This window comes from Diaporthe citri (assembly GCF_014595645.1).
Source record: "Diaporthe citri strain NFHF-8-4 chromosome Unknown scaffold_1, whole genome shotgun sequence".
NCBI classification, from domain to species: Eukaryota; Fungi; Ascomycota; class Sordariomycetes; order Diaporthales; family Diaporthaceae; genus Diaporthe; species Diaporthe citri.
This window is the reverse complement of record NW_025064846.1, coordinates 2,609,028-2,626,105: the sequence shown is the minus strand read 5'-3', so window position 1 is coordinate 2,626,105 and position 17,078 is coordinate 2,609,028. Positions and strand designations below refer to the sequence as shown.

General features: G+C 57.1%; 2 protein-coding genes across 2 annotated transcripts; one reads left to right on the top strand and one right to left on the bottom strand.

Moving 5' to 3' along the window:
• Nucleotides 1-2,898: 2,898 nt before the first annotated feature.
• Nucleotides 2,899-4,847, bottom strand: INS49_000675 (uncharacterized protein; the record flags this gene model as incomplete). The annotated part of the gene is made up of 5 exons (XM_043161512.1): nucleotides 2,899-3,631; nucleotides 3,689-4,250; nucleotides 4,313-4,371; nucleotides 4,427-4,730; nucleotides 4,835-4,847. 5 exons carry the CDS (start codon nucleotides 4,845-4,847, stop codon nucleotides 2,899-2,901), a joined length of 1,671 nt encoding a protein of 556 aa, XP_043030018.1.
• Nucleotides 4,848-7,969: 3,122 nt separating this feature from the next.
• Nucleotides 7,970-8,392, top strand: INS49_000674 (uncharacterized protein; the record flags this gene model as incomplete). The annotated part of the gene is made up of 1 exon (XM_043161511.1): nucleotides 7,970-8,392. One exon carries the CDS (start codon nucleotides 7,970-7,972, stop codon nucleotides 8,390-8,392), a length of 423 nt encoding a protein of 140 aa, XP_043030017.1.
• Nucleotides 8,393-17,078: the final 8,686 nt, after the last annotated feature.

Below are 17,078 nucleotides of genomic sequence, written 5' to 3'. Positions count from 1 at the left end.
TTTTTTTTTTTTTTTTTTCTTCAACCATCTGCGATAAGATAAGATGGGGATCTGGTCAAGCTGGCGCGCACGAACTCTCTCCTAGGCCCCTTCCCCTTGCGCCTCTAAACGCCAGCAGATCACGACCATATCGACACACGGCTAGCCGCGACACAATGCGAGACGGCAGAGGCCACAGAGAAAGCCACGCCTCGCCTGGCATCTCGCCTCGGCCCCCTCGAGTAGTGTAATCTACATTATATGCATGCACAAAGGGACAAGGGCCCAAAAGAGGGGGAGCACCCCATGTCAGCCCTTTCCCACATCAAGGGGCAAAAAAGAGCCCTCTTTCCCTCTTCCTCTATCAGGAAATCCGCAATTCGAGATAAGCAATGGCTTATACCTCATTGGCCGTCGAGCTTGCCTCGTCTTCACCCCGTCCGCCTTGGGCAGCCCACTGCCATCGTCGTCATCTCAGCTCGCGTGCACTAGGTCGATACACTACCTATGCAGCATGGCCGGGGCTCAAGGTCGGGCTCGAGGTCGGTCAATTGCAATTGACGCTCGCACGCGGAGGCGGTAGGGGGCAGCGTGGTGCCGGTGAGGACTTCCCCTCTCTCTTTCCGCCCTGCTTGGGGAGACGGCTCCTCAGCTTAGCCCTCAGGGGCGCTCCCCCTCCCTGCTCTGCGCGCCTGGCTAGATGCACGCTAGGGGCTAGGGGCGCGTCGACTACATGCGCAGCAGCTACGGTGTAGACTACGGAGTGCATACCTAGTAGTCCAGACTATGGAATTATAGTCACATGTGGATACTACGGCATACAGACTCCAACGTCACTTCAACAACTGGCAATGCCGGCACATCTCATCGATATGTCCGATCAACTGCAATACGTGCCATGCTCAGCCCTCACCGGTCCCGAACCCACGCGTCCGGTACATCTCGCCTGCGAACAAGGTTCGGTCTGGACCAGTCCACCAGCCCACCGCCCGACGATGGACTGGTCATTACCACCATGCCAATACTCCACGCGTTTAGAAAACACCAACAAGAGCTGGCTTGCCCCGCCCATCCCGTCCATCCCGCATGACCCGTCCGTATCTGCCACGGTCTAGACGCACTGCGCTCGTCACGGAAGCATGCGGCCAAGGGGAGGGGGATGAACATTGCTGTGACAGTACAGTACAGTACATAACACCTACTTATGGTATGTATTATTATCACTCTTTCCAGGGACCAGCCCATGACGACACGACGTGCGCCGGAGTTACATTCCTTCCGGAAATATTACGCTGCATCTGCACCCACAGGGGCCCCGGATCCGATTTCGCGACCGCCTGGCAAATCTCTGGCCCCCAACCAACAAGTCGCTTCTCCCGAGAGCCCCCGGGCACAAACCACCGGCCGAAGGAATAACAACAGCCGCAATCAATCGCGTTTCAACCAAAAGCTTGTCGGCCTCTCCCCCCTGCGCTGGGCCTAGTCTCCCCCTCGCCCAGACCACAGGCCGGCCCCAGGTCCAAAAACCCAACCCAGGACAAAAACCCAATCCACCCCCCCCCCCAAAGGGCATCCGAAGGGCCTGTGGGGTTGGGCGGCGCAGCTCCAAAGAAAGTCGCCGGCGGAATGTCACGCTGATTCGGCCCGGCTCAAAAATAACAAAGGGCCGCGCCATGCACAATGCGTAGTAGAAGGCAGACACAGAGTATGCAAGAGAGAGTAGACAAGAGACTCGAGGTATGCAATATCATTGGCAAAGTTTAAAAATAATGCTTGGGAGATCCTCCTTTGTTGGGGGCCCTGGTATCATGAACAATGACTTCTATGGAAACGGTAAGACGACATGCAGACTCGGTGAAAAAAGCAACCCAATATGCGTTTGCCATGAGGCTGAGGAGATGGAGGGGGTGAAGAAAAAACCATGAAAGAAACGAGGAAATGAAACCTGTCCATATCCAATGCCGAAAAGGAAAAAGATCTGTCTGCTGTTGCTACGGTTCACGTAGCAGTCTCCCCCCTTCCCCGTCCCATGTTGCCCAGATCAAAGCCCATCCCAACCGAAACCCAAAACCGATCCCCGTCCAAAGAAAAGAAAAATTCCCTGATTACTGGTTCCGAATCCATCCCTCCCTGCACCCTAGCCGTTTTCCCAGTTGTTGGCTGTGATGTCTGTTGGTTTTCCCCCCTGGGCGCCGTGCTCGAAAATACAAGAAAAGTGCAAAAGGACAAGATAAAAAGAAAAAGAAACAAGATCCGAAAAATACACCGTCTCGAGAAAACAAAATCCCCTACTTTTTCCCAATGTTCCCAATTTTCTCTTTGCCCGAAAAAAATCCCTCTTGACCCATCCGAAAAAGAAACCCTCCTTTTTTTTTTGCGTTGTCCAAAAAGTCTTAGTCTTGTTCTCGCGCTGGTCAGAGAAGAGAAGAGAAGGAAGGGCCGAATCCCTCTTCCTCTGTCCGACAGGGGGGGGGGGTTTCCGGCTAAAGCAGCAGGAAAAAAAAAAAGCAAAGCGGCGATGGGGAATCGGAAAAGTTCATATGGGGATCGGACCCGGCGAACCGTCTTTTGTTGTTGCTCCGTGCTCCATCCTTCTGGGAAGGAAAAAATGAAAAATGAAAATGTGATAAAGGAGCAGAAAACTGAGAAAAGCCCAGTGAACAGCATGGGGGTAAGAGACCCCGTGACCCAGTCTACCACTCCATTAAACGCAAGCCGTTTCGCCCGTAGGAAGGCAAAAGTAAAAATGTTGGAAAAGTAGAGAATTCGTGAGTCGGCATTAGTCCCGCAGGGGCTCTGCAGCTCCTGACCAGTCGTCAGTTGGCGACATTTCGGTTCGCCTTGCAATTCCTGCTGCCCCCGGGAAAGTTGGTCGGTGAGGTGTTTGTCGGTGGTTGCATGGGGCGCGCGTGCGCTGGCTCACAGGTCGACCTGGCTGGCGCGGCGCACCATGTCGATGCTGAGTCGCCCGGGCACGACCTCGGGCTGCAGCTCGCTGGCGGCTGCCACGGTGGCCGCCTCGTTGGCCGCCTCCTCGTCCTCGTCGACCTTCTCGGCATCCATGCGGCCCTTGGGCTCCGTGATCTGGAAGCTGAACAGGGCTCCCGCGATGGTCACCAGCCCGTTGCACCACCACGCGAGGCCCGAGTACCCGGTCGAGAGGCCCACGGCGTACAGGGCGCCGGTGATGGTCGGTCCGAAGGCGCGGCACAGGCTCGCCGTCGAGGCCGCCACTCCGTTGATCGTCCCCAGGGTCTGCAGCGTCGGCGCCGAGTTCGTGAGCAGGATGGCGTTGCTGGGGTAGGCCATCGACGAGAACGTGCAGCGCCAGACCACTACGATGTAGACGCCCACCATGCGCAGGTTGTCGGGCAGGAGGACGAGGTACGGCGTGAAGAAGTACAGGAAGAAGTAGGTCATGGCGAGGAGTCGGAAGAGGTGGAGAGTCCCGATGCGCTTGACGACGAACGGGAAGAGGAAGACGGTGGCGAAGAGTTGGTAGATTCCCTGGACGGACAGGATTATGCCGATTGTCTTCTGGTCCATATCGAACCCATCCACAAACTTGAACGGCAGGGACATCGGTTGCGCTTCCTTCGGCGTGGGCGAGCTGAGGAATACGGGGAAAAGCTGGTCGAACGCCATGGTGTGACTAGGAAATACTGTTAGCTTGAAAACGAACACCCCGAGGTGCTCCGGGATCACCTACAATGCCAATATTCCGTATGACACAATGTTCATGATGACCGGCCTCGTGAAGGCCTCTCTGGCGGGGATGGTGACCTTCTCCGTCCTCTCGGTCGACGCTCGCAGGCGGTTGTCGACCACGTCCGTGTCGAGAAGGGGTTGCGCCTCCATGTCGGCCGCGGGCGTCGAGGAGAGCAGGGGCGAGTTCTCGGTGGTTCGGTAATCCGGCAGGCTCTCATGGCGGCTGAGCAGCGACGACGTTTCGGAAGCATCGTCTGACTTCAGTTCCTCGCGCTCCCGCGAGAAGTAGCGCGCAATGCATTTGCCAAGGGCGAGTCCCGGGTCGTGGCGGCTCTTCTTGTCGGCGTGGGTTTCCTCGAGAAACAGGATTCCAATGATGACGCCAAAGACGCACGTTGCCGCACTGAAGAGGTTCGGTAGCAGGTAGGGGTATTTCTCCCAGATGGTCCCCGCCGGAAAGATGTTTGGCATGTTTATGCAAGGCCGCGCGAGGTTCCCGCCAATCATCGGTCCTGCGATAGATCCTAGGCACCAGACCAGCGGCATGATCGTATACGCACGGGCTGCTCGATATCAGTTTGGAGTCCGCTCATCGATGGCAGAGTAAGATTCATTGCCAACTTACGCTGATGTTCCTTGACAGTGACAAGCTCGGCCACGGTCGTTTGCAGGACGCCAATGTTGCTTCAGAGCGAGTCAGTCTCTTGTTTTTAGCACAGGGCGCGCTGGCTGAACTTACCCGTTCAACAGACCGCCCAGGGCCCTCGCGATGAGTGCAACCCAGATGTTGGGCGCGAATCCAAAGACCAGGACGCTGATGGCCGTGCCGGCCAAGCCGGTAAGCAGCACAGGCTTACGGCCAATCTTGTCGCTCAGTCGTCCCCATAGCATGCCCGTCGAGAACTCGGCAAAAGTGAAAGCCGAGGTCACCATTCCAGCGTAAAAGGAGATGTCCTTCTCGTTGACGCCGAAATCCCGTACCATGTAGTAGATATACGGAAATATCGACATAAAGGCTATTGGTTCACAAATCCGGCACATGGCTATTTTTCCCTCGTCAGTACAGAGTGGTCAACGGCGAGCAGGCAGGGCTGCTCCCGCCTCCACGCGCGGAGACTGGCGCGGACTTGGTAGGCATGGAACGTACCGAGGACGAGCATTTGTCTAGAGGGGAAAGCAGGCTTGGGCTTCACGGCCCGTCGGCCTGGGACGTTTCGACGCATTGAGGCCATTGTTGCACTTCTCACTGCGCTTGTGGGGGTTATTGTTTGTGGGTCATCCGTCAGGATGTGTTCTCAAGGGTGGTGTCTATCTTGAGATATCGAGGAGGAGCTGTAGGATGCGGATGCTACTGAGTGACGGGAACATATAATGTTTCTCAGAGCTCGGGAAAGGGTGCTAGTCCGCCTCGTCCGTGAGAAACAGGGCGAGTCTCGTGTAACGGGACAGGGTGAAATCACGAACACGGGTCGTGGGATAAGTGAGATGTGGTGGCTGTGGAGCCGCAGGTCTATGCAATAGGAAGCGGTTGTGGATGATTCTAAATGCTCCAACACTGGCACGGGGTGATGCAATGCCAACACAGAACAGCGGGAGCGGGACGCTGTATGGTGGTTTTCGAACTCGGACACACAAGAATTATGAAAGGAGGGTCTTGGAACAGTGATAACGCAAGACAGAAGAAGAGACAGCGTAATAAGTATGCGGAGGGAGAGGGTCGAGATATGTATGACACAAGGGGAGGGAGGCCGGGCGGCGGTACATAGTACATCGAACCGTCAGACCCGACGAACAGGACAGGGATACGTAGCAGGAAACACTTTATCTTCTCGGGAAATATCCAGAAGGAAATGAAACAGGCGGTGACTGAGAGGGCTCAGCATGACGGACAACGCGGCGAGCGATCATCCTCCCGGGGAACAGGCTTTACATTTGCGAGGCCTGGCACAGCCAGGGAGCCAGCAGGTTGGCGATGGGGGAACGCTCCGGGATGATGGACATTGACAGGGAAGGCTGGGACATGGCGTGGACACGGTGAAGGGACTGTGAGCGACCAGGGCAGAAAAAAGCAGTGTGGATAGTGTGGGACCATTCCCATAGCCGTGGTTTCGTACCTGTTCAGCTCATGAGCTTGTTCCCTGCCGACAGACAGACGGGCAGACGGACGGACGGACATACAGACGGACGGACAGACAGACAGACAGACGGGCAGACTGCCATGCCACTGCCAGTCCAGCACCAAGACCAGGGCCGGGATGGTGGCACATGGGCTTCGCCAGAGCTCCATGACCTCCTCCGCGGGGGGGAGCGGGAGCGAAGGTCGGACAATGGAGACGGGCGCAGGCGCGCAGAGTAGCGTACGTGCGTGCGTGCGTTGCGCCGTGCTGTTCTCTCAGGGAAAATTTGCGTTTGCTGCCCTATGGTGGGACTGGACTTTGGATTGACTTTTGGGATGGGTGGGCCCATGTCGTTTCTAATCAAGAGGATCTGGATCCCCAAGAACCCTCTCCCCTGTCCAAAACGTGATGCAGGCTGCTGGGATACCCAGTCCGTCATCATCCCTTTCGCTGCATAGCGCTACCAAGGTGACGTTGACAAGGCCCCAGGAGCAGGTACCTCGAAAGTACCGGCCGTGACATTCACCGCCAGGCATCACGGGACGGTTTGATGCAGTATGGAGAAGAGCCGGGCCGTGGCTACCCAACCCTCGAGCTGCGAGATGCCCATTCATCACGAGGCAGCTTCTAGCGCTGCTACTCTGGAAGCAATTCTCCTGATTGGAATGCTCTGCAAGGCAGGTAAGTTTCCGATCCACCCCGATTCCATTAGTTCGCATTGTCAGCCCATCAAGGAGTTGCTGCTTTATTTTTCTTGTCTTTGCTTCTGCCCCTTCTGCCCACCACATCACAGACCGGTGAGACTGTCCAACGGTCCACGGCAGCGTCTGGTTGGGGATAGGCGCGCATGCTGACATGACACGGCAACCACGGCTGGCCACGACCGGGCGAGGCGTGGAGTCAATCCCGTCCACCTTGGCCAGCGCCAGCAAACCGGAGCCGCAGGCTTGCAAGGGTTCAAGGTCAGTCAGTCAGGCTGACTGACTTGGCTGGTGACGTGGACTGGCGGTGATAACCTCGCGCGTATTGTCCTGCCACGGAACGGAACCAGGCGGGCGTTGCGAAGAGGATAACACCTGCCCGGCGATCGACCCGTGCATGGGTTTAAAGGAGATCGATAGGTGGGCGCAGGTACAGATGCGGATACGTAGGATGGGGGCTGCAGGTTGACAGCGTCGCGCTAGTCTGGTTTGTACCACAAGGCGTTGGCATGACACCTAGAAATGGTGATACGTCTACCAATCTGGGATTCTGCGACATGCGGACATGAACGGATGGCCACAAGCAGGCAGGCCGGAGCCCAGGGCCAGGAGAAGCATATACAGCTCCTCTGCGTGCAGTATGTGCTGCGGCCAGATGGGCACACAGTATGCGTCCCCTTCCCGGTGGGCGGCATGAGGCTCATCTCTCGATCCTTCCGGTAATAAAACCTGTGCTCCTTGCCCCGGGTTGTAAAAAATCGCCCCGTCAAAGTGATGAGTCTGACAGCTGAGGTGGGTCCTGGCCTTACGAAGCAAAAGTGGACCTTGTTAGATGACCACTGCACTGAGACCGGGCTCAGGCTTGGACAGGGGAGGGAGCAAGGTGAGCGAACGAAGCTGACCTGAACCGTACCCATTTGCATCTCGGTCAAGTCCTTGTCGGCTCCTCAGGCGTAGAGCGGTGAGGCAATGCGATAGTTAATGCGCGATGCATGTGTGGCCAAGCGGAATCTTGCCCATCAAGGGCGAAGCTTATTGAAGAAACGGACAAAGGCTATCGGGTCTGTCGTTCCAATGGTGCGGTATGCTTCTTTAGATTGGACTGATGGGGGTCGTCGGAACACGGGGCATCGACATGTCGGAACGACCGCCTCAGCCCTGTCCTCGTTTTGCATGCCGAACTTTAGCCAGGGCCCGGCCGACTTCACCGAGCTCGATGCCAGAACAGTCTCGATGAGTGCACTCTGTCCGGACTGGGATAGCCCGCGTGCAGATTGTAATACACAGCACAAATTGTACCTTCACCGATCCTCCGTAACCGGTGGCAACGAGATCAAGAAGGAAGGTGACTTGCATAGCGAATGAGGTATTGGGCGGGTTTGATCCTTTTGCACAAGCACGACGATAACGCGGCAGGTACTCGTGTATCTGAGCTGCATGTTGCAGCCTACATCCTGCTGTGCGATGTCAGAAGTACCTGTGTCGTTTGCAATTCATGCCGAGCCGTCTTCCGTGCTCGCCGTGGTGCGCAGGGAGCCGCGACCTCAGGTTGTACACCTGGAGAAAGTGAGGTATTTCGTTCGCTACAGCACTTCCTGGGTTCTGCTCACGTCAGCCGGGCAGCGCGATTGTCGAATCGCGTCCCGTGCCGTGCGCAGTTCGTGGCGTGATGTTCCCGGCCTGCTACTTTCAATTATGAAGATCACTGGCTATCAGTGTGATTTCACCGGCGCACGACGCAACAGTACAGTAGACAGCCGCTCCGAGGAGAGTTTGATGTGGTACGATGACGACGATTTGATGGGAGTTGTGTCTGCACCTGGCTTGCCTGACCGCAAATGCGCCGGCGCTGTTAAAATGCGCCTGCGGGCGCGACCCTGGTGGTAAGCTCAGAACCTAGTACGACTCTTTGACACTCTTGCTCGATCAAGCTCCGTCGTGGGACTCATGGGCTCGGCATTGTCTCAAAGCAGGAAGATTGTGCCCTCGGCTGGGAAGTCCGGCCGCTCGTGACTTTGCACAGGCCTGTGCAAGCCGTAAGCGGTGGCCGTGGGCGAGCATTCGCGGTCCGTCTTGCCTGGCATCACAAATAAATCATACATCGAGGTTATCTGGAGTTACAGAGTGGTATCTGTATTCCGGCTCATCAGCCGGCTGCAACAGCGTTGAGCCACCGCGGAGTGACCAATAGAAGCTTGGCAGACCCTACAACAGGCGAAACAGGAGCCGCCGACGCGGTCACAACTTCGTCCGACGAGTCCGTAGTTGATCCATGCAGGCCCGTGGTACATAAAAACCGGGTCGGAGAATCTTGTCTGCCTCGGAAACCCTCACCGAGGCGGATAACACCCATATGCGGTGGCTGGTCGCAGCTGCCTTGTGGCCCTGTCAGAATCTGGTCTGGTGTTTTGCTGCCCTTGTCCTCATCGCTCGGCAGCGTGCTCCGAGTCTGGGCGCGCGCCCACCAATCGCGAGGGCGTACAGAACACGCAGGACAGGACACAGCCACGCCCGTAGGAAGAGAGGTGAGGCGGCGGTAATTCCGAGGGCGACGAGAATCGACGTCAGATATTGATGAGCCGCATCGTGCCCGCATTGGCGCTATTGGCGTCATCCAGTCTTCCAAATTTACGAAGTGGGCTCGTTACGCGCCCCGTCTCGATGAGGGCACTGATTTCTGGGGAATCGGAGAAGCCGTTGGGCCCAGGAGGCTGTCAGGAAAGGCCACAGTGCTCACAGCACGGCAGGGGACCAGAGTGAGGAGGACCCGCCCGGAGAAGCCCCGGCGGCGAGTGCAGCGCAGGCCACGCAGGGCAGGGCCGGGCAGGGCAGGGCAGCGAAGCGAGAGGCATCCTGGGCAGGGTGGGCAGGCTGGCAGGGCACTTTATGTGGAGTTTGTCGAAGTGGAGCGGCCCCAGGCTGGAAACAAAATGGAAGCAATGGAAGCTGTGGAACGCGTCGAAGGATTCTTTGGGGGCTGGTCCCTGCACGAAGCCATATGGCTCGGGCGGAGATGAGGATTCGTGTCTCAATCTTTTTTGATCCTCCAGAGTTAGATTTCAGGGTGGCTCCGCGCGCCTGCAGACCCAATGTGAGCATGACAGCGACGGCGCTGCGGACCACGTCTCGCCCGAGACGAGGGTTGCTGCTTGCTCGTTGGCTGCGTGTCCCGTCTCAGGCATCGATCCCGTGGGCACTGGGGAAAGCATTCTCTGATCGTCGCCGGCCGACAGCGCCCCGGAGGTGGGATTGAGCGGTCAGGCAGCCTCAGTATCGCGGGGCGCCGGCGTGGGTGAAGCATCACGGGCCGGATGATGTCAAGCCTGCCCATCCAGGTGGAGGGAGCGCGTTGAGAGGACGAAAAGGAGACCCCAACAGGTGCCAGCGTCACAGGAGGCACAAATGGCGGTGTTGAAAAGGCAATTCGGAATCAGTCAATCAGGTCTCGAAAGTTGTCCCTGGCCCATGGAAGACCCCTGTCGCCACTCGAGACAAGCGCCCTCCCCGTGCAGCGCCTTCCATGCTCGCTGGTTGGCTCCGCGAGGCCTTTGTCAGGCGACTGCCGGGACCCGGAAGGGAAGCCGAGGGCGCAACAGCGCTTGTCGGATGGAAGGTACTTGGCAGGTACCTGCCGCCCGTCACCGTCAAGCCCACCTGGTCACCTTGGATCCTCGGACCCCTGTGAACCTTGTGCGCCTTGGAAGGGGAGGGTCCCATACACGTGTAGAGTTTTGGTCGTGGTTCCCCGAGCTGAGTTGCAGGGCCCAACGTTATGCCCACCGCAGCCAGGGCGATAAGGCTGGCTTTTGGTTTCGTGGGTAGGTATTCCGGGACGACAGGCGCCCTGGCTCGATCGATGCGATGCGATGCGATGCGTGTGTCCTGCGTGCCCTGCCATGTACTTTTACCGCATGTTCGAATGAATGAATGAATGAATGAATCGATGTACGTACCGTTCCGGGTCGCATCTCGGCGCCGACAGACGACAACCAGAACCCGCCGCCCATACCCAGCCTGCGGCGGAACAGAGGCCGACCCAGCATTGCGAATCCCTGGACGGTACTTGGTCGGTTGTGCTGACCGGCCGCATCATGTCATGTGGTGCCTGGGTGCTCGATCCCAGATCAAGCGGCAGTCTGTCGAAGCTTGCTTCTGCCACACACGTAACTTAACATAAGTACGGCACACAGTACCGCACGCATCGTACGACTGATCAAAAGTTTGGCCGTGGGAGCGAGTGCGTCCGGCTGCCCTGGAGGACGGCCAGAGACATGTTCCTAGCTATTTCTGGTCACGATGGCGACTGTGGAAACTCAGCCAGGCGCCTCTTCGAAGTTTATTCCGAGACGTTGGCCGGTCCGAGTCTGTGAGATCTGAGGCCCGAGGTGCCACTGACAGAGCCAGTTTCAAGTCTGGGGAACCAGGCTGAGAGTCGAGATGGGGAAACGTATCATGTACCATGTAGGCGTATGTATGACTTGCAGCTGAGGGCTGAGGGCCGAGAGCCCGGACAGGGAGAGCTCCCAGGTGGCCTTGATGTTATTATTATCATTGGCCGCGTGGGTGTCCAATTGGCCAATGGGCAGCGGTGGCCACCGGCTCCACGGCGCCGCATACGAACGTGTCTCTCTGCCTGATTACTGCGTAGAGTACTATATGGTGTTTGCCTGCACATGGAACGTATGCAGTATACATTGCACTGCAGTCCACGTCCCTACTAGCTTCATAGGCAGGTGGGTAAACGCACACATGTGCACGCGCGTATCAATTATTGACTCTGCAATATTACGATGCAGTACGGCACAATGCGGTAGGGTAGGCGCGGCAGTTGTTCAAGGCAGTCTGATGGGGCTGACTTTTCTCCAGCCTTTCCAGTAGCGACAACTTCGCCGTTGAAGGTTCCTGCCGAGAAGCAGGAGGCCAGGCGAGGCCGGGGGCCCAGCCCAGCCCAGCCCGGCCAGGGAGCTGAGAGGATGGCAGGATAGGCGGGCGAGTGCTACCGTACCCTGGGGCAGACTTTGAATTACCTGGTTGCAGGTATAGGTATTTAGGCAGTTAGGCAGACGATATGCAGATAACGGGATCTCCACACGGCAGAAAGCAGCCGTTGGCCACGTTTTCGTCAGGGAAAGAGCCGAATGGCCGGGACGTCTGGGAGGTTCCCCGCCCACGCTACTCTGGCAGCTGCAGCTGCAGCCCGCCCTACGGAAGTCGCCTGTCGCCTGCCCACTGTTGCATCGTGCAAGGTACGGCGGTCTGGGGAGGCGGAGGGGGGGGGAGGGGGAGGTCGACGGGGGGGCAAATGTGGCGGCCAGGGTGCTCCGAGTACCTGAGTACCTGGGAACCTGGGCGGGCAGGTGGCAGGGCAGCAGGGCAGGTGGCGCGCGAACTGCCCCCTTCCCTAAAAGGGGGTGGGTCTCCCTCGCGCTCGTGCTCGTGCTCTGGTCCAGGAGCGCCCGTGCTTTCCTGTGCTCCAGTGCTCTTGCCATTTGCGGCCAGCAGGGTCTCATGGGCTGTTGGGCCAGCCTGTGGGCCCACCCAATCGGACGAAGCAGCCTGTCAACATCTCGGTGAGGGGGGCTCGGATCCCCCTTCCTGGTCCCGTCTCCTGTTTCAAGTCGCACCTACCGTATCTGCTGCACGACTTTCTTTTTGCCTTGTCCGTATCGCATCGTATCATGTCTGCTTGAGAGGAGAAACCCCCCATCTTGCCGTGCAGGCCGGCCTGTAAATGTTGTCAAGGTGACGGTGTCATGACAGCCACGGCACGGGAGAGGAACCACAGAATAGGCAAAGCAATCACACCCCAGCTTCGCTATCACCACCACTACCGCCGCCGCCACCGCCATTACCATAACCATCATCATCAACCAACCCCTTTCCTTCCTCCAGGAAACCCGGGGGAGCTGGGAGGTGGGCAGGCTGGCAGGGGGGGTTAGAGTGTGGCCAAATTAGATTTGTGCCTCAAAAAGTTTCAACGTCACGGCGGTTCCTGGTGCTGGTCGCCTCCGTTACCTGTCACCTCATGCCCAATGCAACGATGTCTACATGGGAGGTGCCAGTTGCTTGCTTTCCTAGTGCGCCGGTCCGTACGCAGCGGTCCACACGCAGTCCGCCCTGGGTACTCCATCCGTGCCGTGCTGTGGATTGATGAACGCGATCTACAGTGCACCAAATCACCTGCATGAGCGCCACAGGAGCCCATACAGTAAGTAGATGCCATGTAGGGCTCAGATTCGGACTCAGGCCCGGGGCGGGCGAGGCTCTCAGCTGTGTATCACATCATACATATCTGCCAGGTACCCGCCACAAGACCGGGTCCACGGCCCATGGTCGCATCCAGATCCAGGCACAGTTCGAAGCGAAGGCCATTTCTCGACCCATCAGGTCCTGGTCAGTCGGTGGGGCCCAAGAATGTTCTGCAGCAACTGACATGGGAATGGGGCCTTGGGGAAGCGGAGAGGGCTGAGAGGGTAGGGGAGAGGAGGCAGTACTGTACGGAGCACGGCGTGGGAGGTGTGTTAATTACCAACCGTACCTGCGCACCGCCGGGGATGGCAGCCGGCTTGAGCTTGTCATACTGTTAGTGGGTGCGGAGTAAAGTGCTACGGGCATCATCATGGCTACAGCACAAGGTTTTCCGCACGACACGAACACCAAAAATAATGCGCTGCGCTGCATTGCAATACAATACACTTCGGTAAGCCGTACGTTCAGGACTGCCGGTATCGGGGAGCCGTTCCGACGCCCAGGATTGCGTTTCACCATACAACTAGCCATGTTCCAATGCGATCTTGGGCGCCCAGGCTGCCAGGTCAACCAACTGACTGCTCTTGGGGGTTCCGACGTGGGCAAAGAGAAGAGCCGAATGCCACCTCAGGAACGTGGCATCCCAAGCCTCTTATTATCACTCACTTAACACAATGGCATGTTAGACTACGCGCCAGTTGTGTGTGCATGTGTGTGTGTGCGCGTTCGCACTATTCACACGCCCAGCTACGCGAACACGCCCGCACTCGCGAGAAGCTAGCCATCTACTCTGTAGACCTACCCACCATCTGTGAAGGTACTGCCCCCGTAGGCAGGCAGGCAGCGGTAGTGCAGGTGTGATCAGTATGCACCTGGGCATTCATTTTGCTATCGTCATCAACTGATGTGATTGTTCTGGAAGCCATGACCTTCTGCGGCGGGAAAAGAGGGGCTTGGCTTCCAACATGGGATTGGGCCTCAGCAGAAGCAGCAGAAGCGGCAGCGCCAACACCACCGCATCAGGGTCACGCAGACTGACGGCGTCCACATTCGCATACATATGCAGCCGATGCATTCATGTTCTGGTCAAGTACCCCTCGTGCCTTCTCGCAAACTGCATGCACATCTGGTCCACCGTCCACCGTTCCCCCAGAGAACCAGAAACCGTCCTGACCGGTTTCCAGGGCGAGACACACATCGCCAATCATCACACCTCCGTACGTCTTCCCCTCGTCGCCTACCATCAACGTTCACACCATCAGCAGCAAGAAAAAGCAACCAGAACCGTCGCCAACAACAGGACGGCACAAAGCAGCGTGCTTCTTCTCAGGCCTCCCGCGGAGTTTGCCATCCTCCGCTCGGCTCGGTTGCGGCCTCGCAGGATGGCGGACCACGGGTGTACACAGTGTCATACGAGGGCGCACATCTTCACCACACCATCCTCTGCCAGAGTCTTACATCCATCCTTCCAGCCGGCCAACGTCGAGGTGACATCTCGGGTACACTACCCGCAGTCCTTATCGGGTTGGACCGCCTGCATCAAGTCATGGGCCGTCTTCAGGCATCTTCTGCTGAGCCGAATCGCAAATCTTACCAATAGTTAGATGTCATGGCGAATCTTGTCCTACAACCCCCAAGGTCGGGCCTTAATGTTGTGCCACACCACGCATCTCGCGGCAATCTGAATACCTCTCTCTTCATGCCGCCCGGCGCTTTGGAAATGACAGGTTCGGATCGCCGCAGCTCCCTTCCGAAAAACGACGTGTCAGTTGGGTCATTTTCATGCGGTACGGGCGTACAAACCATTGTTGTTTTCTATCGCACACGCCGCTGTGCCCTATCTCAGCCGTCTGCATCATGATCATCCTCAAGAAGGCTCATGTCCGCATCTCGGAATGCACCTTGCCTCGTCCAACTGCGCATGAGCCGTGGTGCTCATTCGGAGGGCCCCGTCGACCTATTGTGACAAGCCATTGTCGATTTCTTTTGGCCTTTCAACCCATGGTTCGCGAACGCGTCAGGGAGAAAATCGCCCAAAGATTGCACATCGTGGAAATAGGTCGCACTGCGTACCGCTGCAACTGCCTATGAGGGTTCTCCCGCTACGAGCCGAGGACTACAAGTCTTGCGGTAACGTCACCCCAGCCCATTGGAGCTCGTACAGTCTGCTGTCATCGTCTTGGCGTGGCGGTCCAGGTCACCAGAATTAGGTCATGAGGCCCTATGTCTCTCTGTACATGGTCGTCATCCGCAAATTGCCTCAGTCCGCGGTGCCTCCATCAGCGCAGGATCTGGAGGCCCGGTCACAACCGGGCAATATACTGTGGGTTGTACCGGACTTTCTTCACGCGTGTACCACGATCAGATACCATGGTCCCTGCCCAACTCTTCCAAGCACCAGCCCCGATCTCAACACCCAAGCTGTGCGATCTACTACAACGCTGCGTATCAGAAGCCGAACCCAATGTCTGAGACCCCTACGGTCATGGTCAGAGATTCGGAAATCGCTGTTGAGCCCTTACAAAAGACTTCCTGATGGCAGTCTATCAGAACAGTCCCCGGTCCATCCCACAGCGTCGAGCCGAGGGCCAAAAGTGGTCTCAGAGGGTCGAGCCCTGTCCTCGCAATGTCAGACAAAGGTGACAGAGGATATAAGGGGAGTATCTGTGAGGTCCGATCCTGACCTTCGGTTCAGTAGAGGCCTCAAATCTTCTGGGAGGCACGCTGATCAAGCCAGCCATGTACCAAACCTTAATGGGACCTGTGATATTCCATTTCATTGTGGGCGGTCTCTCAACTCATCGGCGTTTGCATTTGAGGCCGAGGGAGTACGAGGAATTGGACGATCCGAACTTCGTCGATGAGTTGCACGCCACCCCAATACTTCCTTGCTAATCATAGCAGTTGGACAAGTGCCGCCTCACCGATCATAAAACTCGCTCCGGCCATCCATCGCAATCACTTGCACGTCCTGTGTGGCAAGGTTGCAGCATTCTCTGAAGAGCAACATGTAGGCCGTTCGACGATCTTGACCGGTTTTGCTATGCAAGGCTACATACAGCCTACGCCCGAGACCTTCGAATGATGAAGCGTTGGAACAGGCCGGCCTAGTCAGATAATCGTACCACTCGCATGTCGATCATTTGATGACTATCAGAAGGCCAGAACTGCTGCAAGCGAGCATTATAATTTCGTACCTGGATCAATGATCCTCGCCAATGGTCTGATGGTGCTACGTAGGACATCGCACTACTTGTCTTCCGAAATTCAATCACAAAGCCCGGAATACTTCGCGCAACGACCAGGGTCGGGGAAGAAAAAGAAGGCGACCACCTCCAGGTTAGTTTCCGTCATCACACTCCAGCAGCTAGCTTTTGTGATCCTAACTTCGGAATAGAACCGCCAGGGGAGAGTGCGTCCTGTCCCATGACCGAAATGCGTCCTGTGATTGTACACACCGCCCGTGACGTCACAGGATTGGCCTACGACCATCCGCGGCCTGACATCTTCCACCCCTCCCTGTGGTTGACAGACATACACATATCTCGAACGATGCTGAAGAGGCGATCTCGTGGCATTCCGAGCTTTACTTGCTACCTACAATAGCACGCAGAAAATGAGGGCGGCATGAGAAGTTTGTCATCATTTACAGGTGGCGCATACCAACGCCGAGTACCGCTTCAAACCTGAGCCTGTTGCGCCGTTGGCCATGCTTGTCAAAATTGTTGTGCCAACGAGCTGTACCAGGGAGTCTCGAGAGTGCTCACCCGAAGAGCTACAGGCCTGGAATCCGAATATCCTTGTCGGCTCATCAGTCTTGTTTCACCAGGGTTTAAGAGGGCTGTCTTACTGTCGCGAGGCGCAATTTCCTCTCACCGGCGTTGAGGCATCATACGAAGGCCATGGAGATGACCACACGGGGCAGCATCGTACTCGCTGGGCTAGTCTGGTCACCCACCTCTGGAGCGCCAAAGGTTGCATACGTTGTGATGCCTCCTTCTCCATTCCCCAGAAATGTCTCAGATGGACATGAGGAAATGCGACCCTCGCATTGTTTGCACGCAATAGCAAAACACACCGACTACCCAGTATGCAGAGTCAGAACAAGGGCTGTCAAGTTGCCGGGATTGGCAACCCTGCTACTATGGGTGACGATGGAGTCGGTCCGTCGCGTCAGGTCACATCAGCACTTGTGGGCCTTCGGAAAGCAGATCGAGACCCCATCTCGCAAGCGGCTGCCAAGTGACCTTGGATCAATGAATCCTTCAGCCCTGTTGTGGAGTTTCTAAGGTCTCATTTCCATAGCAGACAAAGCCGGGGCTGT